Raw genomic sequence first — 25,756 nt, 5'->3', positions numbered from 1 at the left:
TTTACTCTTAATGAACAGACCATAATGCCTCATAGTGCTTGCCAATTACACTACCCTATGCCTTCTTCAAAAACCAAGCCAAAGCTGTTCTTTATGACTTGCAAAGCCAAGAACTAGAAGATGAACCAACCTTAATTTCCTGGCCACAAATGATTAGTCCAGGGATGATTTGCTGAGGGCTGCCCTATAAGAACTCTCTATATTGAAAGATGTGCAGAGACTGTTAGCTGCCCACCCAATATCTATTTTTCCCCCTTTTCTCCCACTAGGAGATTTTACTCGGGATGGCAATACACCTAGCTCAAAACATCAAATCACCTAACTCCAGACTTTTTTATGTTACACGAAAGAAAAATACATCCCCCACCTCATTTAAGCCACTATTGTTCGCATTTTCTGTTGAATGCAGTTGAATGCTGCGGAGCAACTGAGTCCATGCACCACAACTACTAAGCCTGAGCTCTAGAGCCCGCAAGCCACAACTACTGAGCCCGCACGCCTAGAGCCCGTGCTCCACAACAAGAGAAGCCACCGCAATGAGAAGCCCACGCACCACAATGAAGAGTAGCCCCCGCTTGTTGCAACTAGAGAAAGCCCGTGTGCAGCAACGAAGACCCAACACAGACAAAAATAAATAAATTAAAAAAAAAAAAAAAGATGTGATTTCTTTAAGCCTAACGAATGCTGCTGACAACTAATGGAACTAAATGAAACTTCTGCCCTATGGGGCAATGGAAGAATATAATTCACAATGGCAGGCATAGCCAAGAGTGAAACAAGACACACCTTAATGTTGAACACCCAAAGCAGAGTTGTTTGAAATAAGAACTCAGGGTTTAAAGCTATCTCTTCCTTGCAACTAGACAGAACATTAACTGAAATGGCATAGCATTCTCTTCTCATGAAAGAATATTAGAATTCAGCTGAGAACAATATTATTTTAGGTACAGGCTTAAATATACTCTTTTTTTTAAAAAAAAAATAAATAAATAAAACAGCCACAATTTTTGGTAGTTATGGGTACCAAATTGCTAGGCCCCCTCCAAATTCTATCTGGCATGCAGTTAAATAGACAGGCTCATTAAATATTTACAAGGACTGGACAGAAATGGGTATGCATAGCTTATTTAAATATTGATGGGTAGAGGGAAATAAGAGAGAAGGAAATCCAAGACTATATGATTTCCACAGATCCAAGTTTAACTAACCAAGATGAACAGTTCCCTTTATGTGTGGGGCTTACTTCAGTCTGATAGCTTTCTTCAGACTGTCCCTTTCATCTGTAATTTCTGAAATACAGCTTTCCTAGGTGAGTCTTTAGGCTAGTTTTAGTTTTTCTGAGAAAGCAAATTGCTTCCTATAGGTTCCTTGAGAACACTCCATAGTGTATGAGAGTCGAGGTGAGCAAAACCTTACCTGTATAGGACAGTCCAAAGGATCAGATAAATCCGTGGGAGAACAAAGCTAATGTCATGGAGTGAGGTGGAGTAAAAAAATGAAATCTGACACCAGCTTTGACTTTAATTGAGCTAAGACACAGTGTACAGATGAGGATGATAAAAGTAGGAAATAAACATTTTCAATATGGCTTTTTAAAATAATCAGAAAGAACTGTAATTACAGTAATAAAACACTTTCGAAGAATTTTTCCTTCTCCCACTTCCCTAAAATACGCAGTAAGATTAACACGATTTAATAATTAAAACTGCATAACTAATCAATCCACACCTTGGTTCTACAAATTTGAGAGGGTATTGAGAGCAGAAAAGGAAAGAGAATGAAGTGTCCTGGGACTGCTCCAAATGAAAGAAATCCTTTTTATATCACTAAGTTTTATACCAAAATCATAGAATTATTTTGGAAAACATACCCTAATAAAAGATAACAATAGTAACAACAGCTAACACATAATGATTACTATGTACAAGCACTATTCTGAGCACTTTTATGTGTATTAATTCATTTGATCTTTATAATGATCCTGTAAGTCAAAATACTATTTTTATTCTTATTAGACTGATGAAAAGAGGCACAGAGTCTTTAAGACTTAAGATCACCGAATCACTAAGTGGAGAAGCCAGAATTAAAACTCAAAGAGTCAGATTCTAGAGTCCATGCACTTCATCACTTTACCAAATTGTCTTTTTAGGTATTACAACTTCAATTCATTTGCAGAGTAAAACTGGACAGACCTAAAATTATTTCTGCTTTCTCCCTATCTTGTCAAGGTACTGCTACTCCCCTAGTCACCCAAATCTGAATCCGTGAGATAACTTTTGGCCCTTCAGTGCATTCATATTCAATTAGTCATCCAACCAAACCCTGTCAATTAAATACATACTCCATTTCCACTCCTATTATTATCCTGGCGATTCTGTAGCCAAAAACTGCATCAGCTTTTTAAGAAGCCAATAGCTCATGCCAACCGAACTGCAGGCCTCTTATATTAGTTTTATGGGGCATAATTATAGTAAAATATTTTACGTTTCCCCATAAAAGTTCTCCTTATTAATTTCAGCCCATCTCTTTAGCCTATATATTAATATTCCCTTCCAGATATATACCAAAACACTGGGTAAGCAAAACTTTAAAAATGTACTAATATACTCCCTATTCAAATGAAACACAGAGACTTTAAGGTTTTAGCACTAGAAATAAAATCTACAGGAGAGAAAGGTAGCTGGATCAAGTGATCTTTTAAACTTTACACTTGGGAGTAGGGTGCTCTCACTTCAATTACCATAATCATAACTTATATGACCCTCAAGGGAGCACAGTGCTTCCTTTAATCCATTTTGGTTCCAATGAGCATCCAATGAGACAGTTTGGAGACTTTAAAAAGGACTTTACCAAATAGAGAGAACCAAATAAAAATAGAGGTCAACAAGCTTAAAAACAGTCCACAGCATAGGATAAATCACAGTGCTCTCCAAACTTTTTCACTTCCTGCAACACAGATGTTATTTACCCAGCACACATGGTAAATCAAGACTGCTCACATCAGTGGTCTCAATACCTCAACACACTGATGGCCCAGCCAAGTGGCACAGAGCATCGCTTGGCAAGTTCCACACTAACCTACCACAGCTAATTTGCTCTCAGCCTTCATAAATTCTAATCTATTCCAAGCCAGAGAGCCATCCGAAGCCCTAGAACACTTTTGAAGGTCCTTCATATGGGTTCCTCACTTCCCAGCTCCCTTTGTGCTAGGATGTGGGGAGTGCTATCTTCTGCTCTTTCTCTTGAGAGACAGAAAGAAATAGTAGCTAATTCTGACCTACACCTTGGACCCTCCTATTTTATTCCTGTTTTAAATCTGGAAGAAAAGCCTCATCTAGCTGCTTGGCAACTGACCACTGAGTTGACTTTATTCAATTAGTGAGCTCTTACCTCCACATATAGGAGTAGCTACCTAAACCAGAGGGCTAAGGTGATTTGAGATTATAAAATACATCAGGGCTTCCCTGGTGGCGCAGTGGTTGAGAATCTGCCTGCTAATGCAGGGGACACAGGTTCGAGCCCTGGTCTGGGAAGATCCCACATGCCACGGAGCGGCTGGGCCCGTGAGCCACAATTGCTGAGCCTGCGCGTCTGGAGCCTGTGCCCCGCGACGGGAGGGGCCGCGATAGAGAAAGGCCCGCGCACCGCGATGAAGAGCGGTCCCCGCACCGCGATGAAGAGTGGCCCCCGCTTGCCGCAACTGGAGAAAGCCCTCGCACGAACCGAAGACCCAACACAGCCAAAAATAAATAAATAAATAAATAAATAAATAAGAAAATCCTTAAAAAAATAAAAAAATAAAATAAAATAAAATACATCAATATTGGTATTTGAAACTTGCCACAGATATTAATATGGTGTGATATGGAGTATATTAACTTCTCATTATACGATGTTCTTGTAATGTTTTCATACCCTTGCAGCACTGCAACTAACACCTCTAAAAATGACTGCCAGAGCAGTAGCAAGAGCTCATGACTCTACTAGCAATAGCTGGCATTAGTTTCCGGTCTCTAATATGATCTGTTACAAAGCTAGCCAAAAATAACGTCCAAAGATTTGTCCGAGTTGAAATTTCTTTTTGAAAAGCAGACGGCAACTGAATTAAGATCCTAAATGTACATGTACATAGTGTAACACCCAGCAATACATGGACCAGATCCCCATTTAATCACTTTCAACTAGATCATGTGTCTGAAATCGCACTCTTACTATAAAATAATTAAATAGGGTAGGTAAGATTTAACATTCTACCCTGCATATGGTCTAGAAAGTCCAATTTATTAGGTTAAGAGTCTTATATTTGTAATTTACCAACACATCTAAACATTTTAGAACCACCAACTTTTGAAAAAAAGAACATGAGTATGTATATATTTTAATACAAATTTAGAAACAGGATTTCGAAGGAAAAAAACATAGTATTTCCAAGTACAGGAACAACAACTGGAATATTAACCTGAATAGGTCAGGTTAATGTTCTTATAAATTTGTGAAGTAGAACAAGACCCTTGAAGATGATGTGTATAAAACTATGAAGGTGAATATATATACAAGAGCAAGCTTATCGTCACTAAAAAAAATGCTATTCGACTGAATCTGAGGGCATGGGCCACATCTGCCTTATTTACTGTCGTATCCCCAGCACCCAACACATTGTCCAGCACCTAACAGGCACTAAGAACATACTTAAGGATGAATCACTGGAAGCTACATGACCATTTGGCAAGACTATTGTACACAAACTAATTTAACCATCAAAAAGGAGGTTGGAATTTGACCAGGAAACCTTTAAGGTCCTTTCCAAACCCTAAGATCACATGACATTTTTATCATTACCCCAGTGAAGATTTTAAATGAGGGTCACACTTCATTATAGGAAGAACCTTTAGAGAGATGTCTACCAGTTACTAGAGGTTGCATCATAACCCATCAGTCAGTCTTTCTATACAAATCTTTTTCAAGCAGGAAAAAAGAAAGAAAAATGAGTAAAAGAGAATCACTAAACATTACTGATCCTAAAGGACAAATTAACCTTATTTATATATTTCTATATTTTGAAACTAGACAATTAGATTAATCTAAAAAAATGATCAAGTCCATGGATTGTATTAAAAGAATAAATCTTTAAATGCTGTGTTATACACACTAACAAATAATTAAGGGGGAAAATCCCTTGGTATCAAAAGTACATAGAGGGACTTCCCTGGTGGTACAGTGGTTAAGAATCCTCCTGCCAATGCAGGCGACACGGGTTCGAGCCCTGCTCCGGGAAGATCCCACATGCCGCGGAGCAACTGAGCCCATGCGCCACAACTACTGAGCCTGCGCTTTAGAGCCCCCGCGTCACAACTGCTGAGCCGGCGCACTGCAACTGCTGAAGCCCACGCGCCCTAGAGCCCGTGCTCCGCAACAAGAGAAGCCACCGCAATGAGAAGCCCACACACCATGATGAAGAGTAGCCCCCACTCGCCACAACTAGAGGGAAAAGCACATGCACAGCCACGAAGACCCAACGCAGCCAAAAAAAAAAAAAAAACAAACAAACAAAAAATATAAATATATTACTTAAAAATATATATATTTAAAAAACAAATATATTTTTTAAAAAGTACATAGAATAATTTTTTCCTTAGAAGCCTCAAATTGGAAAGTCCTGTATCAGTTAAGCAACTGCTCAGTTACAGAATTAATTTAGAAATACATAAGAGCTTTTTTTACTTGTGCCTAACTTGCTTTAATGATAAACTGCAAATGTGTGATACATCTCTCTACTCTTTTCTTTGTCCTTGAATGGAATACAAATATTTTAAAAAATAGTGTATGATATACAAATAGATTGCACACTAAATGTGTAACCTATTTGATTACAGAAAGTTATAACCATGGTCATGTACAACTCACCTGTCTGAATAATTTTTGGCTACTTTAATCCAAGAAACTAACATCCATCACTACTTCATATTAAAGATATTTTCTGTAATAATTTGGTGAGATTAAAGTATGTAGTTACAATTTGCTTTGTAAAATCAAAAATATGCAAAACTCTAAAAGCTAGTTAACCTAGCTCATTTGCTTTCCTTAGACTATCTGGCAAGCAGCAACAGGTAACTGGCTGCCTTGGTTACTTATAAACTAATGGGCTACACTGTTCCTGCCAATACTTTCTTATTTTTTAATAGTACTTATCACTTCTCAAGTACCATATAATTTACTTATTCATTATAGTTAGTGTCAGTCCATTCTCTACTATAAATTTAAGTTCTAAGAAGACAGGGATTTTATCTGGTTCACTGCCATATCATCAACACCCATCTCAGTGACTGACACATAGTAAGTGTTCAATAAATATCTGTTAAATGAATGAACTGGCATTAAATCATAGCCAAATTTTCAAAATGGCTATAAATTTTAAAGCAAAATTCTGGACAGACGAGCAAACTACAAAAAAAAAAAAAAGTGTTTTTCGTAAGTACTCACAAGCTAGCACTTTAATAATCTTTATTTTAAAAATCACCAGATATGATCCAGTAATTCCACTCCTGGGTATATATCCAAAGAAAACAAAAACACTAATTCAAAAAGATGTATGCACCCAATGTCCATAGCAGCATTATTTACAACTGCCAAGATATAGAAGCAACTAAACTGTCCATCAACAGATGAATGGATAAAGAAGATGTGGTATGTATATACCATGGAATACTACTCAGCCATTGAAATTTTGCCATTTGCAACAACATGGATGGACTTGGAGGTATTACGCTTAGTGAAATACATCAGACAGAGAAAGACAAATACTATAAGTTATCACTTATATGTGGAATCTAAAAAATAAGACAAACCAGTGACTGTAACAAAAAAGAAACAAATTCACAAAAAAAGAACAAACCAGTGGTTACCAGTGGGGAGAGAAAGAGGGGCAAGATAAGGGTAAGGGATTAAGAGGTACAAACTACTGTGTATATAATAAATAAGCTACAAATATATATTGTTCAGCACAGGGAACAGGGTCAATATTTTATAATAACTATAAATGGAGTATAACCTTTAAAAATTGTGAATCACTATGCTGTATACCTGAAACTTACATAATATTGTAAGTCAACTATACCTCAACTTAAAAATTTTTTTTAATTTAATAAAATAAAAATAAAAATCACCAGAGATCTATATCTAAGTTATTAGTTTCTGGACTCCACCCCTACCCCTTTCTCATGTTAGGAAACAATTCTTCACTTTTAGTAACAGCAGCATCACATCATTCTACTTAAAGTTGTCACCATCACCAAGAGGCAACAACAGGCTGTTCTGTGAAATAAGATTACAGGCATTACCTAGATAGAACAATATTAATATAAGTAAATAGTCACGTGAAATTGAAATGCATATTCCAGAAATTTTAAAGAAGCCACATTCAGTTTAAAAGAATTTCTAGCTGATGTAATAAATAGAAAATATCGATATTACTTATGAGCAGGGAGCCTTCCTGTGGCTCTTTTCAGCTCAGAAAATGTCTCTTCTTCCACTTCTCTGACTTGCCATAAAGGAAAACATTTAACCAGAATCCAAGATTCTAACTCATCTTGTTTATCAGTGCTCAGAAGTCTCAGGAAAAGCAGTCACTGCCTGGGGAAAGAACCCAGTAAACCTCAAACAATGGAAGTCACAAACAATGGAAACCACAATTAATTCATAAATTGATAGCACTTCTCATTTAAGTTATATAGCAGTTTATTCCTATTTCCAAAGTAAGTACACAATACTGAATTGGAGAAATATACTGAAGATCTTACTAGGCTTAACGAGATCTTCCAGTCAGTTATGAACCCAATAGTAGAATCTAACTTTTTCATTAGAACACTAAGGCTGTCATAATGAAAGTTATTATGAGTTCACTCATACTATGGTGTGTTTCTTGTAAATACGGTCCATCTTTGGAAGAAATAAAAGCTGCTAGCTCCTTAATTACCAAAGATTTGTATCATTAGACCCTTTTGATTTTATTGTTTTAAAGTTAACACTTTTCTATTCATGTCTTTCCAATGCCAGTTAAACCTTCCTAATTAAAATAAGACTTATCTTGTTAATTTTTTTTTAAAAGCAGCAGAAAAAAAAAACTTTTAAAAAATCAGCTTACCTCATCTAACACAAGAATAGAGTATTTTATTTAGTTTTAGGATAGCTTTAGCAGAGAGTCAAAAGACCAGGGGTTTTTGTTATCATCTCAGCCAATAGTAAGTAGCTATATGACCTGGATTTCAATATCTAATTTTTAACACGAATGGAGATGAATTTCAGCATTTAAAATAAATTCAACTTACCTAAAATTGTCACTTTTCTCTTTAGCTTTCCAAAGCTTGAATTTATACAAATTTTCCCAACTTATAAAATGATCTAAATTTCCACATATATTTCAGATTCTGGATAATTCTTGGCCTAACTTAAAGTATCTTTAAGCTAGCTAGAATTAGCTGTTTAAAGAAATAAACTTTACTAAGGATTGATTATCTTTATGATTAACTTACGAAATATTGGCCCTATTTTTAGCTTTTATTATATTTAAGGAGATGTCAGAAATCATTCTACCATCCCCTTTATGGACACATTTCAGTACAATGCAATAGTAAACTACTGCTGACATAAGTACAAAACAGAAATACTTCGAAGTAAGACGTATATATAGGGGACTACCTTGGTGACTAGTGGTTAAGAATCCGCCTGCCAATGCAGGGGACATGGGTTCCAGCCCTGGTCCGGGAAGAACCCACATGCCACGGAGCAACTAAGCCCGTGTGCCACAACTACTGAGCCTGTGCTCTAGAGCCTGCGAGCCACAACTACTGAGCCCACATGCCACAACTACTGAAACCTGCATGCCTAGAGCTCGTGCTCCGCAACAAGAGAAGCCACCGCAATGAGAAGCCCGCATACCGCAACAAAGAGGAGCCCCTGCTCACCGCAACTAGAGAAAGCTCGTGCGCAGCAACGAAGACCCAACGCAGGCAAAAATAAAAAATATATAAATAAATAAATTTATTTTTTTTAAAAGACGTATATATTACACACACACCCATATATATACACATATATATATACACACACACATATACACACACATATATACACACACACATATATACACACACACACATATACACACACACATATATATACACACACACATAATATATATATATAAAATTTCAAGGCATGTCTTGAAAGTAAGGAAAGATAAAATTGACTATAACAGACACAGCCACATCACTGATAGATTTATAACTGATTAATAAACTTTCAGTTCTCAAAGATTAAAAAACTTTTCTTCAGTAAGTTTTGTCAACTTAGTAACTCTCCACCTAAAATTTTGTACATTGGTGATATTAGTGACTTTTTATAGACACATAAGTACCACTAGAGGCCACCAAATACTTCATTTTTTAAAACTGACACATTTGTTAAGTTATAAGGAAAATGACCATATCCATAGCAGGGAAAGTTCCACATGAATACTCAAAGCACAATACAAACTCAAGAAAAAAGATGTGAACATATTTCATGCAGTAAATAGTATGTCTGGATCACCAAAGAACTTGATTAGAACAAGAACTGGGGTGTGGGGGGATAGATAGTATCAAAATATCATTCCTTATATACCATTGAAAATAGATTATATGACCTAGAGAGTTGATGTTCTCTAAATAGCTGTTGCCTTTTTTAATCAAATTATATACCTATATATAGGTATATATACTGATACAGACAGATAAATAAAATCCCAGAGTTCAATATTCTTTCCTCCATATCGCAAAGTCTTTCACATATAGTAATGTTTTTATATCTAAAGTTGGCTACCATCTATAGCAATTAACATTTTGATAAAGAAGTTCTATTTGTAAAAGTCGCCCCACAGATTTGAATATATCCAAAATTCTGGCTTGACAAAGAAAACCTGGCTCGGCAGAATAGATAACACCTGAGAAAACTTTGCTCTGAGACCCTAGGTGAATTGCTGCTAGAATCTCCTATGTCCCCTCATTTCTTCCAGTCTCCTCCTCCTCACTAAAGGTAAATAGCAAGAAACAGAAGGTCCAAGTAGGATTCAGAGATTCTGTAGATCCAAGTGAAATCTATGAAACAAAATAGGACTTCTTATTATCCGACTGTCTACCTTTTCTGCATGATGATACACTATTTTTCAAGAGTTTTCAAGCATTCCAGGTAAACTTTATTCATTCACGCTTTTGGTGTTCTATTTAAAGTCTCTGCTTAACTAAAGGTTGCAAAGATGTTCTCCTAAGTTTTCCTTTAAAAACCTTTATACTTTTAGCTTTTACATTTAGTCTACGATCTACTTCAAATTAATTTTTCTGTAGGGTGTGAGGCAGGGTCAAGGCTATTTTTTTTTCCCAAATGGACATTCAGTTGTTTCAGCACCATTTGTTAACCCTATCTTTTTCACAACTGAATTACCTTGGCAACTTTATTGAATATATATTTACCATAATGTGTGTGTTTGCTTCTAGACTGTAGCATGGATCTACAAAAGACAATCCTTAAGCCAATACCACATTTGAATACTGAGCTCTATAGTATGCCTTGAAACCAGGTAGTACAAGTCCTCCAACTTTGTTCTTTCTTCTCCAAATTGCTTTGGCTACTTGCTATACAATGTGTCTTAGAGATTGATTCACGTCACTGAATAAAGCTCTAGGTCATATTTTTCTAAAAAGTTTTTAATAGTAGTAAAATATACATAACATAAAATTTATCATCTTAACCATTTTTAAATGTGCAGTTCAGTAGTGTCAAGTACATTCATATTGTCCTGCAATCACTCTCCAGAACACTTTTCATCTTGCAAAACTGAAAATCTATACCCATAGACTTAGCATAATGTCCTCAAGGTTCATCCATGTTGTAGCACGTGTCAGAATCTCCTTCATTTTTAAGGCTGAATAATATTTCATTGTATGTATATACCACATTTTGTTTATCCATTTATCTGTCAGTGGATACTTGGATTGCCTTTGGCTGTGGTGAATAATGCCACTATGAACGTGTGAACAAAAAATCTATTTGAGTCCCTGCTTTCAGTTCTTTTGGGTATATACCCAGAAGTGAAATTGCTGGACCATACAGTAATTCTGTTCTCAATTTTTTGAGGAACCGCCCTATCATTTTCCATGGTATCTGCACCATTTTACATTCCCACCAACAGTACACAAGGACTGTAATTTCTCCACATCTTTGCCAGCACTTTGTGTTTTTTTATATTAGTCATCGTAATAGGTATGAAGTGGTATCTCACTGTTGTTTTGATTTGCGTTTCCCTAATGGTTAGTGACATTAGCATCTTTTCATCTGCTTGTTGGCCATCTTCTTCTATCTCATACTTTTTAACAGTTGCATTATATTCTGATGAATGACTGTGGCACTACTAATTCAATCAGTCACCTACTGATGGACATTTAGGTAGTTTCCAATTTTTTGCCATGAATAACTTTACACATGCATATGTAGAAGTAACCATAAAAATCAATTTGTTCAGGATGCATGTTTTCCGATTCACTACCTTTCACTCTCAAAAGCATTCTGGTTTGAATAATATATATTATTTATCGAAGTGTCAGTTCTGCTATAGGACAAATTGCTACAAGTGAAATTAGGCAAGAACTAACTTTGATTAACCTTCCAAGGCTATTTGTTACCAGAACCCACCCCACATTAGAAGTCCGGTATTAGAAAGAGATACCAAAATATGGCTTAGCTCTGTCTGAGATGTGTAGGCTATACACTTAGATTACAGGAATTGCAGAAAACAATAATCAAAGGCATGACTAGGATGCAAGTACAAAAGACTGACAGAATAGTGATACCATCACTTCCCAGAGAAAACAAAATACCCAAAAAATGAAAACTGAATCTTACAGAAAGTCTGTAGTAAGGGGGCCACAAAAACAAAATAAAACAAAAATAGGGAAAAATGGAAGAGAATTAACTGACATTAAGAGAAAATTAGGATGATGAAGACTGTTGTATTTTCTCTGACACCAAGTATGTGTTTTTTCCCAATACCAACTGGGTGTCCAACAATTCAATTCATTTATGACACTAACTTCCCAGAGTCAGTGCAGACCCCACAATCAAGGGGTCAGGGCTCTGCCCCACAAGACTGCCCTCACTTCAGATGCCAGCTGCAAAAGGGATGACCAAGTTATCCACACTTCTGCCTGCAGACTACAAATTCAGGGGCTCACATGACTGTCCCCCTCAGGTTCAATAATTCACTAGGACAGCTCACTGAACTCAGGAAAACACTTTACCTACACTTACCAGTTTACTGTAAAGTATATAACTCAAAAAAAAGCCAAACAGAAGAGATATATAAGTCAAGGTATGGAGGGAGGGGGTGACACAGAGCCTCCACACCTTCTCCAAGCACACTACCTTCCCAGCACATAGATGTGTTCACCAACTTGGAAGATCTCTATATCCCTTCATCTAGGGGTTTTTATGGACGCTTCATTAGGTAAGCATGATTGATTAGCTCATTGGCCATTGGTGATTGAACTCAATCTCCAGCCCCTCTCCCCTCCCCAGCGGGGCTGAAATTTCCAACCCTCTAACCACATGGTTGGTTCCTGTGGCACATCAGCCCCCGTCCTGAAGCTACCTAGGGTTCCCTAAATTCATAAGCCATCTCATTAGCATACAAAAGACAGTAAATTCCAAAGATTTCAGGAACTTTGTGCCAGGAACTGAGACAAAAACTAAATACAGTATTCATTTTTTATTTTACCACAAAGACTGAATGAGTGATGTCAAAAAATAAAGTGGTCAAGGAGAATTAAGATAAGGGAAAAGACCTTTGAATTTCAGCAAGAACACTGTGGCAGAAGAAAGGTAGTTGTTCACTAAATCTGTTTCACTTTTCTCCTAGGCACCCATCTAGGCTTTATTTGCCAAACTCCCATTGCAGTTAACTGTGGTTAAATGACTGATTTCTGATGAATGGAACAGGATAGAAGTGATATATACAGCCTCCCAGGCCTACCCCATAAAACCCACCTCCATGCTTTCTTTTACTACTCTGCCAACTGAATGTTGATGCCCAAGATGACCCTGAGAACCACACTTTGAAGACAGCAAACCACACTTCTGTCTACCCCACTGCCACTAATCAAGTAAGTGATTATGCAAGTAAGAAGAAAAAAGCTTGTTTCATTCTAGCCACTAAGGCTTCAAGGTTCACCTATTATAACATCTAGTATTTATTACCTTAATGAATTCAGAAAATATTACTAAACTTCAACTTTGTGATTTCAGAATGGAGAGGACATAAACTGTACTTCAGAATAAACCTCTGAAATGTGGGTGAGATGGATGTAAGAGATGCGAGTGGACAGCAAGAAATCATAACATTATAGTTTATTAAAATATTAATAGACAATCACCTGATAACAGTCCTGTAGGAAAAATCAGTATTATCAGAAAGATAAATTAACTTTGCTTAAGATTTTAAAGTTTCCGATCCCATATTGCTTCCATAGTACCACACCAGTCTCTTATAGAAATGGAGACAGCAAATGAAGAAGAATCATTTGAAACATTTTATAATGAAGAAGAAATAGGATAATAGCTAAGAGGTAAACTCAAGAAAAGACTTTTTAAAGTTAATACTTGGGATCAATGGAAAATGAAGAACAGAACAAGGAACTGGACATTAAAAAGTATAGACCAACCCATAGCGGTGATATGACAGACAATTACATGAGAGATCAGTAGCAGTATTCTGTGTGGTAACGGGGCCAGGCTGTTTGCAAACAACATGAATTTGTAGTAGGTCAGGCTTGTGTACTGTAGTTCTACATTTTCTTCAGGAAGTTCACTATGGCGTCAAAGCATTAGGGATAGCAGGACCCCAACATGGCAAGAAAACCTTTCCTGAGGTGGTTCTGAGAGCACACCATGGAGACTGGGTAGGTGATTCTCTAGCATAACTGAGGCTATCAATACATTAGTAAAATAAGCAGAATTGTAAGCTACTGAAAGTCTAGTACAGTATAACAAACCACCTTAGTAAGCATCAAGGAATGTGAGAAGAATAACACCAAGACGGACTAGCTTCTACCTCAGAGATGTTGAGAGAATCCACTATCTCAGATGCATCCTCTAGACTCCATCTACAGGATGGAGTTCCTACCTGCTATGCAGTTTTATTACTTCAAAGAGACAAACTGTGTCTTTGGGAGTAGGAAACAAAAATGTGAGCTCAAACCACCACTTTCCAGCTTAAACCCCATTTGTATCCACTTGCTTTGTTGTGAACATAACTTTAAAAGTGCTTTTTGTAGTCCTTAGTATGTTTCAAAAGCCATGTCTTCATGAAACAACCTAAATATCCATTGACAGAGGAATGGATAAAGAAGATGTGGTACATATATACAATGGAATACTACTCAGTCATAAAAAAAAGAACAAAATAATACGATTTGCAGCAACATGGATGCAACTGGAGATTATCATACTAAGTAAGTCAGAAAGAGAAAGACAAATACCATATGATATCACTTACATGTGTAATCTAAAATATGGCACAAATGAACCTATCTATGAAACAGAAACAGACTCACAGACATGGAGAACAAACTTGTGGTTGCCATGGTGGGGGTGGTATGGGAGTGATGGACTGGGAGTATGGGGTTAGCAGACACAAACTATTATACATAGAATGGATAAACAACAAGGTCCTACTGTATAGCACAGGGAACTACATTCAGTATCCTGGGATAGACCATAATGGAATAGAATATAAAACAGAATGTATTTATATGTATAACTGAGTCACTTTGCTGTATAGCAGATATTAACACAACACTGTACATCAACTATACTTCAATAAAAAAATAAATTTAAAAAAGCCATGCATACTTCATAGCAATGTTCTTGTTTTCAGCCTCAACTCTATGCAAAATCAAGAGTTCTTCCACACATCCTTTACACCAGCTTTAAAACTAAATTCATCACCAAGCACCCTACCTCAGCACAGAGGCTTTAGACGCTACCTACAGTATCTTTCATAGGTCTCATTTATAATTATAAATTTTTAATTTTTAACTGTCTTCTTATATTTCTCAAATCTCTCTGGCTGGGAAAGTATCCGGCCTATCTTTATTTTAAGTATTACTTATACAGCTAGTTTTTTACACTCACATGCAGGACCTACATTTTCACCTATTATATTTAATCCTCTTATATAAAGGGCCCATAACTCCAGCCTTTTAAAATCTTTGTGAACCCTGATTCTGTCATCCAGTATGTTCACTACCTTTCTCATTCTCCTTTCACGCATATTCCTCTACAAAGAGGGGAGAAAATTCTCTTCCGTCTTTTCTACACTCAGTTTCCTGACCAAACAGTATTTATATCTAGGTCAGATGGACAACTGCTAGCTCATTTGCGGTATTCAATGCATTCTAAACAACTTAAAGAATTAAAATATTACGTGATACTTATACTTATACTTCTCTGCCCTCAAATAGCATCCCATACTAAGGCTACTTCTCCTATGTTACAACTGCAGAATGCTGAATACAAGATTTTTTTGCCTCTTCTCCCCAATCTATACTTATAATTACAGAAAACTGGATTCATATTGAAGGTAGTCAAATCATTAGTCTATAACTTAAATAAATGAACTAATATCTTAAGAACCTCAAATTTAGAAATTCTAATGACACGGTTAATCCTCTTTTACTCAAGCCACAATATTTTTTATCACAGTACTTTAGTCTTCTAAAAAAATCAGGAAGATTTACAAATGCCTCAGTGCAGGCATTCCCTAGTGAAGATTGTGGCATGTTTTCTGAATTATGATATAAAAAAATTCACTTTTGAGACAGGGCATCTTTAAAAAGAGCTAGTGCCTAAACAATACTATTTTGTTGATGCCCAAAACCAAGCCAATAAAAATATTTCTTCCCATAATCAGAAATAGATTGTTAGCCATAGAATGCCTCTGCAAAACAATTCTTAAATTTTCTTTGAAATATTGTCTCTAAAATTAACTGAAACTTTATTTATATGACTGTCTGTGGTTTCCATGTACGCCTAAAAGGCACAAGAAAAAGATAAAAATATCCCAGAATTGGAAAAGCAGTCATTATGTTTGGTTTAGCTTATTTTCATATTTTTATTTTTAAAAACCATCCAAATTAAAGTTCAGCATTTCTCAATCGAAGAAAAGAAAGAGAAGGCAATTTCTTTACACAAAAGCAGCAAGACTAAATTCAGCATCCTCTAAATTAAATTTGGGATTTGACTTATTAGCAAATGAATGCCTTAAATCCTTTCCCACAAGTCATAAAGTTTAGTCTTCAGTCTGAACAGAATTACCTTTCATTTATTTTTTTTTCATGGAAAGGAATTTTACTTTAAGTATAGCAGTGTGTACATGTCAATCCCAAACTCCCAATCTATCCCTCCCCCCAGGTAACCATAAGTGCATTCTCTAAATCTCTCAATCTGTTTCTGTTTTGTTCATATAAGTTCATTTGTATCATTTTTTTAAGATTTTTTTTAGGTTCCCCATATAAGTGATATCATATGATATTTGTCTTTGTCTGACTTACCAATACTTCACTTAGTATGATAATCTCCAGGTCCATCCACGTTGCTGCAAATGGCATTATTTCATTCTTTTTAATGGCTGAGTAATATTCCATGGTATATATGTACACATCCTCTTTATCCATTCATCTGTTGCTTCTATGTCTTGGCTTGTGGGCATATATCCGGAGAAAAACATGGTTTGAAAGGATACGTGCACCCCAATGTTCATTGCAGCACTGTTTACAATACCTTTCATTTAGAATTTAAATACATCAAATACTTGTTGTGTGGGCAGGAAAGATGGCAACAGAAAATAATTTCAAGTCTAATACTATGCTCTGAACCCAGGTTTATTCTCCAATAAAATAAGTGAAGCTGGTTTCTAATAACACAGCATTCTTTTTTTTTTTTTAAACATCTTTACTGGAGTATAATTGCTTTACAATGGTGTGTTAGTTTCTGCTTTATAACAAAATGAATCAGCTATACATATACATATATCCCCAAATCCCCTGCCTCTTGCATCTCCCTCCCACCCTCCCTAGCCCACCCCTCTAGGTGGTCACAAAGCACTGAGCTGAGCTGATCTCCCTGTGCTATGTGGCTGCTTCCCACTAGCTATCTATTTTACATTTGGTAGTGTATATATGTCCATGCCACTCTCTCACTTCGTCCCAGCTTACCCTTCCTCCTCCCTGTGTCCTCAAGTCCATTCTCTACGTCTGCGTCTTTATTCCTGTCCTGCCCCTAAGTTCTTCAGAACCAATTTTTTTTTTTTTTTTTTTAGATTCCATATATATGTGTTAGCATACGGTATTTGCTTTTCTCTTTCTGACCTACTTCACTCTGTATGACAGACTCTAGGTCCATCCACCTCACTACAAATAAGCCAATTTCGTTTCTTTTTATGGCTGAATAATATTCCATTGTATATATGCGCCACATCTTCTTTATCCATTCATCTGTCGACGGACACTTAGGTTGCTTCCATGTCCTGGCTATTGTAAATAGAGCTGCAATGAACATTGTGATACAAGACTCTTTTTGAATTATGGTTTTCTCAGGGTATATGCCCAGTAGTGGGATTGCTGGGTTGAATGGCAGTTCTATTTTTAGTTTTTTAAGGAACCTCCATACTGTTCTCCATAGTGGCTATATCAATTTACATTCCCACCAACAGTGCAAGAGGGTTCCCTTTTCTCCACACCCTCTCCAGCATTTACTGTTTGTAGATTTTTTGATGATGGCCATTCTGACTGGTATGAGGTGATACCTCATTGTAGTTTTGATTTGCATTTCTCTAATGATTAGTGATGTTGAGCATTCTTTCATGTGTTTGTTGGCAATCTGTATATCTTCTTTGGAGACATGTCTATTTAGGTCTTCTGCCCATTTTTGGATTGGGTTGTTTGTTTTTTTGATATTGAGCTGCATGAGCTGCTTGTAAATTTTGGAGATTAATCCTTTGTCAGTTGCTTCATTTGCAAATATTTTCTCCCATCCTGAGGGTTGTCTTTTCGTCTTGTTTATGGTTTCCTTTGCTGGGCAAAAGCTTTTAAGTTTCATTAGGTCCCATTTGTTTATTTTTGTTTTTATTTCCCTTTCTCTAGGAGGTGGGTCAAAAAGGATCTTGCTGCGATTTATGTCATAGAGTGTTCTGCCTATGTTTTCCTCTAAGAGTTTTATAGCGTCTGGCCTTACATTTAGGTCTTTGATCCATTTTGAGTTTATTTTTGTGTATGGTGTTAGGGAGTGTTCTAATTTCATTCTTTTACATGTAGCTGTCCAGTTTTTCCAGCAGTACTTATTGAAGAGGCAACACAGCATTCTTTTAACACAGCATGCTTTTAACATTTCTGAACCTCAGTTCTTCCAAATTATAGAATCCTGTTTTCAGATCTTGCATTTACATTAAAGTCCAAATGCTAACCATAGCTTAAAGTGTCACTCTCAGAATACTCTCAGAATACTCTCAGATCTTGGCTGAGACTAAGAGTCAAAAAACCTGGGTTTGAATGCTAGCTCTGCTGCATCTGAGCTGCTAGACCTTAGTGAAACTGTTTAAACTTCCTAATCCTCAATTTACGTACCTTTAAATTAGATATACTACCTCTAATCATCTAATTTGTGAGTTCATCACAGTCTGTGAATTGTATGTAACTGTTAGATATTAACACTAATGTTACATGCTAAAAACTTGTTCCGCTACTACCACCTTGGTAGGGTAAGATTTTTTTCCATGTAAATCATCACAAAAGGGTCACTACCACCCTGGAATCAAAAAACCACCTAGGCTCTGAGCCAAATCACCTTCAATTAGACTAAAATTTTATTAGGCCTATCTCTGGTCTTGAAGTTGCAGGAGTTGCTCTAGATTACACAGTATATCACAGTTATTCAAGTTATTGCTGTTAATATGCAGAATAGTTGCACCTCCCTAACATATAAAGTAAAGCACAAAGCCATAAATAATAAGACAACAAAAATTTAACAGTCAATGATTCTATTATGTTTTTAAAATGGGCTTTGGGGACCTCTCTGGCGGTCCAGTGGATAAGACTCCGCGCTTCCACTACAGGGGCACGGGTTCCATCCCTGGTCGGGGAGCTAAGATCCCACGTGCCACACAGCGCAGCCAAAAGATTAAAAAAATAAAATAAAATAAAATAAAATAATTTTTTAAATAAAAAATAAAAATGGGCTTTGATAGATAAACAGATTTATTCTGTACCTGACAAAGCACAACAGACATTAGAGGATGAGAATTGCTATCAATTATGAAAAAATTAAAAGAAAAAATTCCCAATGTAATCCAGCACATCAAATATTCTTTAAATATTAATCTGGCTCCCAAAATTTGAAATGCTTCACGAAGAATCAGCCAAGATGTCATCTAGGAAAATCTTAGGTGAGGAAAAGTTATGCTACCTCTTAACACCTCGGTTTCACCAATCCAGCAGCACACAGCTCTACTTGTTATTGGAGAGACACTGACAGCACTTGAACATGGGAGTGTCTGTCACACAAAGAAAAAATATCCATTTACTAAGTATTAAAATCAACATGTGTCTCTCCATCACTACTGGAGAAATATCAGAGGCATCACAGTATCTATGCCTTAGCTTTCAAAACACAAAAATTATTCCTTCTCAGTCATAGCTAAATAGCTAGAGTCAAATCATGATCTCTCTCTGACCCAATAATGTCTGCTGTTCTTGAAATTTATGAAGGTGGTTCACTGTTCATATTGTCAAACTGATGTAGTTTATATCCATCCACACATTGATGTGAGGGGAGGTAGGAACTCACAAAAAGTTCTAAAAGGCCTCCGGTACCAAAATTTTCCCCTTTCAATCATTACTAAAAAGGACGGTGAAGCAGAGTTTAAAAGCTTTAATAGTACAAACACCAGTTATCCACACCATAAGACCAATTACTACTATTTGCAGGCATGTGGAAGAGAAGAGAAAGGAATACAAGGGCTCTCTTAAAAACCTACTTTTCTCCTCCACCTGTGTGGTAACTTTTACCTTACCCAGAACACTTGACTTCTGACACTTCTAGTCACCCAGTGTGGGGTTTTTTTTTTCCCCAAAACAAGCAATTATCCACAACACCTGCTGGGTGCCCTACAATTTTACAATTTAACTCACTGATTAAGGTTAAGGGCTCAGTCCCACAAGACTGACCCCCACTTCAGATATCAATCGCAAGTAGGTTGTACAGTAGTACAACTTCTGTACAACTTGGCTATAAATCGGAGGTTCCCGTGACCTCCATCCCTTTGGATTCAATTAATTTACTCAAGTGGCTCATAGAGCTTGGGAAAACATTTTACTTACATTATCCAGTTTATTAAAGAATATGATAAGGAATACAGATGAACAGCCAGATGAAGAGATACATAGAGTGAGGTCTGGGAGGGTCCCAAGCATATGAATTTCTCTCTCTGTACAGTTGGGGTGCATCGCCCTCCCAGTAGGTGCATGTTTCACCAACCTGGAAGCTCTCCGAATCCCAACTTTGGGGACTTTTATGGTGACGTCGTCACATAGGCATGATCAATCATTAATTCCATTTTCAGCCCTTCTCCCTTTTCAAGAGAATAGCAGATGGGGCTGAAAATTCCAAGCTTCTAATCGTGGCTTGGTCTTTCCAGTGACCAGCCCCCATCCAGGAGCCATCCAGGAGCCCACCCAGAGTCACCTCATTAGAACAAAAGACATTCATATCACCCAGGAACTTACAAAGGTTTCAGGAACCCTGTGTCAGGAACCGGGATCAAAGACACTCATATCACTTAGGAAATCAGACGGACTTCAGAAGCTCTGTGCCAGGAACTGGGGGCAGAGACCACTATGTATTTTCTATTATCTCAAAGATCCTCACATTCTTTCCCCATTTTTCATGCCTAAACTCAAGATTTACCCTCTCTGTGTGTCTACAGAACCCACAGCCTTCTTTACAAAGCTGGGTTTAACAATCAAAATTAAGCATTTAGAAATGTACCTTTTATCCTCAGTGAGGCAGAAATGGACAGTCATTTGCTAGGATAAGAAAATTCATAATTTTCAACATCAGTTTTATTCCTAATAAATATTTCTGATCCAGGCTAACAAGAGAATGAACAATTCTTCCTCTGGGGGAGGTGCTGCAATATGTCAAACAAACAGCAACAATGACAGCAACAATAATAACATTAACAAGCTACCTCATTTATTGAGCACTTACTTTACGGAAGACACTGTTCTAAGCATTTTATTTATATTTTTCCCATTTTATCTTTGCAGTAACCCTATGAGATTAGTATTATCATTATCCTCATTTTATAGATGAAGACGGCTATTCAAGAAGTTAAGGAACTTGTCAGAAGTCATACCGTACAGGTGGGATTTCAACCCAGGCAGTCTCCTCTTCATTGTCATATTATACCAAATGATCGCTCAACAAGAACTGCTTTGACGAACACTGCTCATGTATATGTGTGTGTGTGTAAACATACAAACAATATAAGTGAATACACAAACATACATACATACACACATATATGCACTCTCTAAACTTTACAGTCATATTGAAAAATACTTTAGTGATCATCTTTTCAGTCTCTCATTTTACCACCATAGATCCACCACCAGATAGAATGTGCTGGTCATCACAAATTATGCTCAACCATTAAATTCCTTTAAAATGGCTGACAAAAATAAAGCAGTTGAATTGCACTATTATAAAGCAACACACAAATTCTGTAACTGGAAAGAAAGAATTCAGATTTTGATTTCAAGGCCAAACTCAAACCATGACTGGTCACTATTAAACCAACCTTTGGTTTTGTTTGTCTGTGTTTTTGTTTAGTTTTCACTAAAACAACAATCTAGAAATTTTCAGAAAAAAATATAATAAATATTTGATTAGTGACACACTATCACTGAAGCTACTAGGCTAAGATTTTGACTAAAAGAATCAGAGGAATTTTTCAGCTTCCAGGTATATAAAAATCATTTATTTCATCTTTAATATTAAAGAGAAGATTAAACAGGAAAAAGAACAGCAAAAAAGACATTCTAGAATCAGTATATTCAAAGTTTACTGTATTAGGGTGATTATTTCTAATAATGTGTTACAGTTAAATCACCAAATTATTTAAAAGTAACTGCAACATAAATATAACCATAAATGAAACATGAAAAGAAAAATATCATTATAAAAGTACAATAAAACAATACCAACTTACCAGTTCAACTCCCTGTGGAAAAGGTGTATCATCCCAGTCCTTCTGTGGAAACCTCTGGATTATTTTCCCCAGACCTGCTCCTGACCCTATTAATAAAATCAAAGTGAATTAGGTTATAGGGTACTTAAAAATCTGAATACTCATTATATTAATACTTATTTCTAAATGAATATTTGTTGAATAAATTGATATACTGATTAAACATTTTCAAGTTTTAAAGGGTCTAAAACTACCTTCTAAACATAACACTGAAATGATAGGCAATCCCTATCCTATAGACTCTCAAAAGAGTAACACGTATGAAAAGCTAGGAAGAACAGACAGAGGCACTGAAATTGGAGTCTCCACACCATGGGAGCAACTGCACTTTGTTCCCAGTAAGGAAAGCCGTCTTCTCAGTATCTCAAGTTGATATTTAAGAAGAACTTTTCTATGGAGACAAAGTAATTTTAAGTGACAAATGAAATGGTACCATTAGCACTAAGCTTCAGTTATGGGTTATAAGCACTGTTCTGGGTTAAATAAAGATTTTTAGAGTGGCCTGGGAACTTGACCATTGTCTAGACAGGGTTTCTCAACATCAGCACTACTGACATTTTGGGCCAGATAATTCCTTGTTGGGTTGGAGGCAGGGGGCTGGGAGCTATCCTGTGCATAATAGGATGTTTAGCAACATCCTTAGCTTCACTAGCTTCACTAGCTTCACTAGAAGTTAATAAGCACCCCACCTACAATCACCAAGTTGTTACAACCAAAAATGTTTCCAGGTCATTGTCAAATGTGCTCTCGGGGGGGCAAAAATGCCTCTGGTTGAAAACCATTGGACTATATATAGCATTATTGTTATAAAATTACCCTGTGACACTAAAAACCAGATCAACTTAAAATTGAACTTTGGGGATATAATCTGTGAGTAATTTGAGGCTAGAGAGTACATGTTAGGTCTAAATTGCTTTCTGCCATACTTTTTAAAAAATACATTTATTTATTTATTTGGCTGCACCAGGTCTTAGTTGCCCCAAGCAGGACCTTCGTTGCCGTGTGCGCGATCTTTTAGTTGCAGCATGTGGGCTCTCAGTTACAGCATGCAGGATCTAGTTCCTTGACCAGAGATCGAACCCGGGCCCCCTGCATTGGGGGCACAGATTCTTAACCACTGGACCACCAGGGAAGTCCCTCTGCAATACTTTTTAAGAGCTTCATGTGTTTGCATGTTCTACATGTTGTTCCAACTCACTTTGAAGTAAAAGCAACAACATTCTGATTATTTGGACATCTAAGTAAAGGAAACCTTAACACCTGATTCAAAATTTTTTTTTTCTTCACTGATAGCTTCATTATTTTTTAAATTTTTTTAATAGATCTTTATTGGAGTATAATTGCTTCACAATACTGTGTTAGTTTGTGTTACACAACAAAGCGAATCAGCCATATGCATACACATGTCCCCACATCCCCTCTCTCTTGAGCCTCTCTCCCATCCTCCCTATCCCACCCCTGTAGGTCATCGCAAAGCACTGAGCCGATCTCCCTGTGCTATGCTGTGGCTTCCCACCAGCCAACTATTTTATATTGGTAGTGTATATGTAGACGCTACTGTCACTTTGCGCCAGCTTCGCCCTCCCACACCATGTCCTCAAGTCCATTTTCTATGTCTACCTCTTTATTCCTGCCCTGCGACTAGGTTCATCAGTACCATTTTTTTTTTTTTAGATTCCATATATATGCGTTAGCATACGATATTTGTTTATTCTCTTTCTGACTTTCTTCACTCTGTATGACAGACTCTAGGTCCATCCACCTCACTACAAATAACTCAATTTTGTTTCTTTTTATGGCTGAGTAATATTCCACTGTATATATGTGCCAAATCGTCTTTATCTATTTATCTGTCGATGGACATTTAGGTTGCTTCCACGTCCTGGCTATTGTAAATAGTGCTGCAATGAACATTGTAGTACATGTCTCTTTTTGAATTATGCTTTTCTCAGGGTATATGCCTAGTAGTGGGATTGCTGGGTCATATGGTAGTTCTATTTTTAGTTTTTTAAGGAACCTCTATACTGTTCTCCATAGTGGCTATATCAATTTACATTCCCACCAACAGTGCAAGAGAGTTCCCTTTTCACCACACCCTTTCCAGCATTTATTGTTTCTAGATTTTTTGATAATGGCCATTCTGACCGGTGTGAGGTGATACCTCATTGTAGTTTTGATTTGCATTTCTCTAATAATTAGTGATGTTGAGCATCTTTTCATGTGTCTCTTGGCCATCTGTATGTCTGCCTTGGTGAAATGTCTATTTAGATCTTCTGCCGATTTTTTAACTGGATTGTTTGTTTTTTTGATATTGAGCTCCATGAGCTGTTTGTATATTTTGGAGAGTAATCCTTTGTCTGTCGTTTCATTTGCAAATATTTTCTCCCATTCTGAGGGTTGTCTTTTTGTCTTGTTTATGGTTTCCTTTGCTGTGCAAAAGCTTTTAAGTTTAATTAAGTCTCATCTGTTTATTTTTGTTTTTATTTCCATTACTCTAGGAGGTGGGTCAGAAAAGATCTTGCTGTGATTTATGTCAAAGCATGTTTTTCCTTTGTTTTCCTCTAAGAGTTTTATAGTGTCTGGCCTTACATTTAAGTCTTTAATCCATTTGGAGTTTATTTTTGTGTATGGTGTTAGGGAGTGTTCTAATTTCATTCTTTTACATGTAGCTGTCCAGTTTTCCCAGCACCACTTACTGAAGAGGCTGTCTTTTCTCCATTGTATGTTCTTGCCTCCTTTGTAGTAAATTAGGTGCCCACATGTGAGTGAGTTTATCTCTGGGCATTCTATCTTGTACCACTAATCTATATTTCTGGTTTTGTGCCACTACCATACTGTCGTGATTACTGTAGCTTTGTGGTATAGTTTGAAGTCAGGGAGCCTGATTCCTCCAAGTCCGTTTTTCTTACTCAAGATTGCTTTGGCTATTCGGGGTCTTTCGTGTTTCCATACGAATTGTAAAATTTTTTGTTCTAATTCTGTGAAGAATGCCATTGGTAGTTTGATAGGGATTGCACTGAATCTGTAGATTGCTTTGGGTCTTATAGTCATTTTCACAATATTGATTCTTCCAATCCAACAACATGGTATATTTCTCCATCTGTTTATGTCATCTTTGATTTCTTTCATCAGTGTTCTATAGTTTTCTGAGTACAAGTCTTTTGCCTCCTTAGGCAGGTTTATTCCTAGGTATTTTATTCTTTTGGTTGCAATGGTAAATGGGAGTGTTCCCTTAATTTCTCTTTCTGATTTTTCGTTGTTGGTGTATAGGAATACCAGAGATTTCTGTGTATTAATTTTGTATCCTGCAACCTTACCAAATTCATTGAATAGTTCTAGTAGTTTTCTGGTAGCATGTTTAGGATTTTC

General features: G+C 36.6%; 1 protein-coding gene across 1 annotated transcript in view; it reads right to left on the bottom strand.

Moving 5' to 3' along the window:
- The window catches only part of SBF2 (SET binding factor 2), a 481,484-nt gene that overhangs the window by 367,734 nt on the left and 87,994 nt on the right, over positions 1-25,756 (bottom strand). The window contains exon 2 of the mRNA XM_057553258.1: positions 22,349-22,434. Within this exon, the coding sequence (XP_057409241.1) occupies positions 22,349-22,434 (86 nt within the window). The remainder of the gene's footprint in view (positions 1-22,348; positions 22,435-25,756) is intronic.

Source organism: Balaenoptera acutorostrata, chromosome 9 (genome assembly GCF_949987535.1).
Source record: "Balaenoptera acutorostrata chromosome 9, mBalAcu1.1, whole genome shotgun sequence".
In the NCBI taxonomy this organism is placed as follows: Eukaryota; Metazoa; Chordata; class Mammalia; order Artiodactyla; family Balaenopteridae; genus Balaenoptera; species Balaenoptera acutorostrata.
This window is presented reverse-complemented; position numbering and strand designations above follow the sequence as displayed.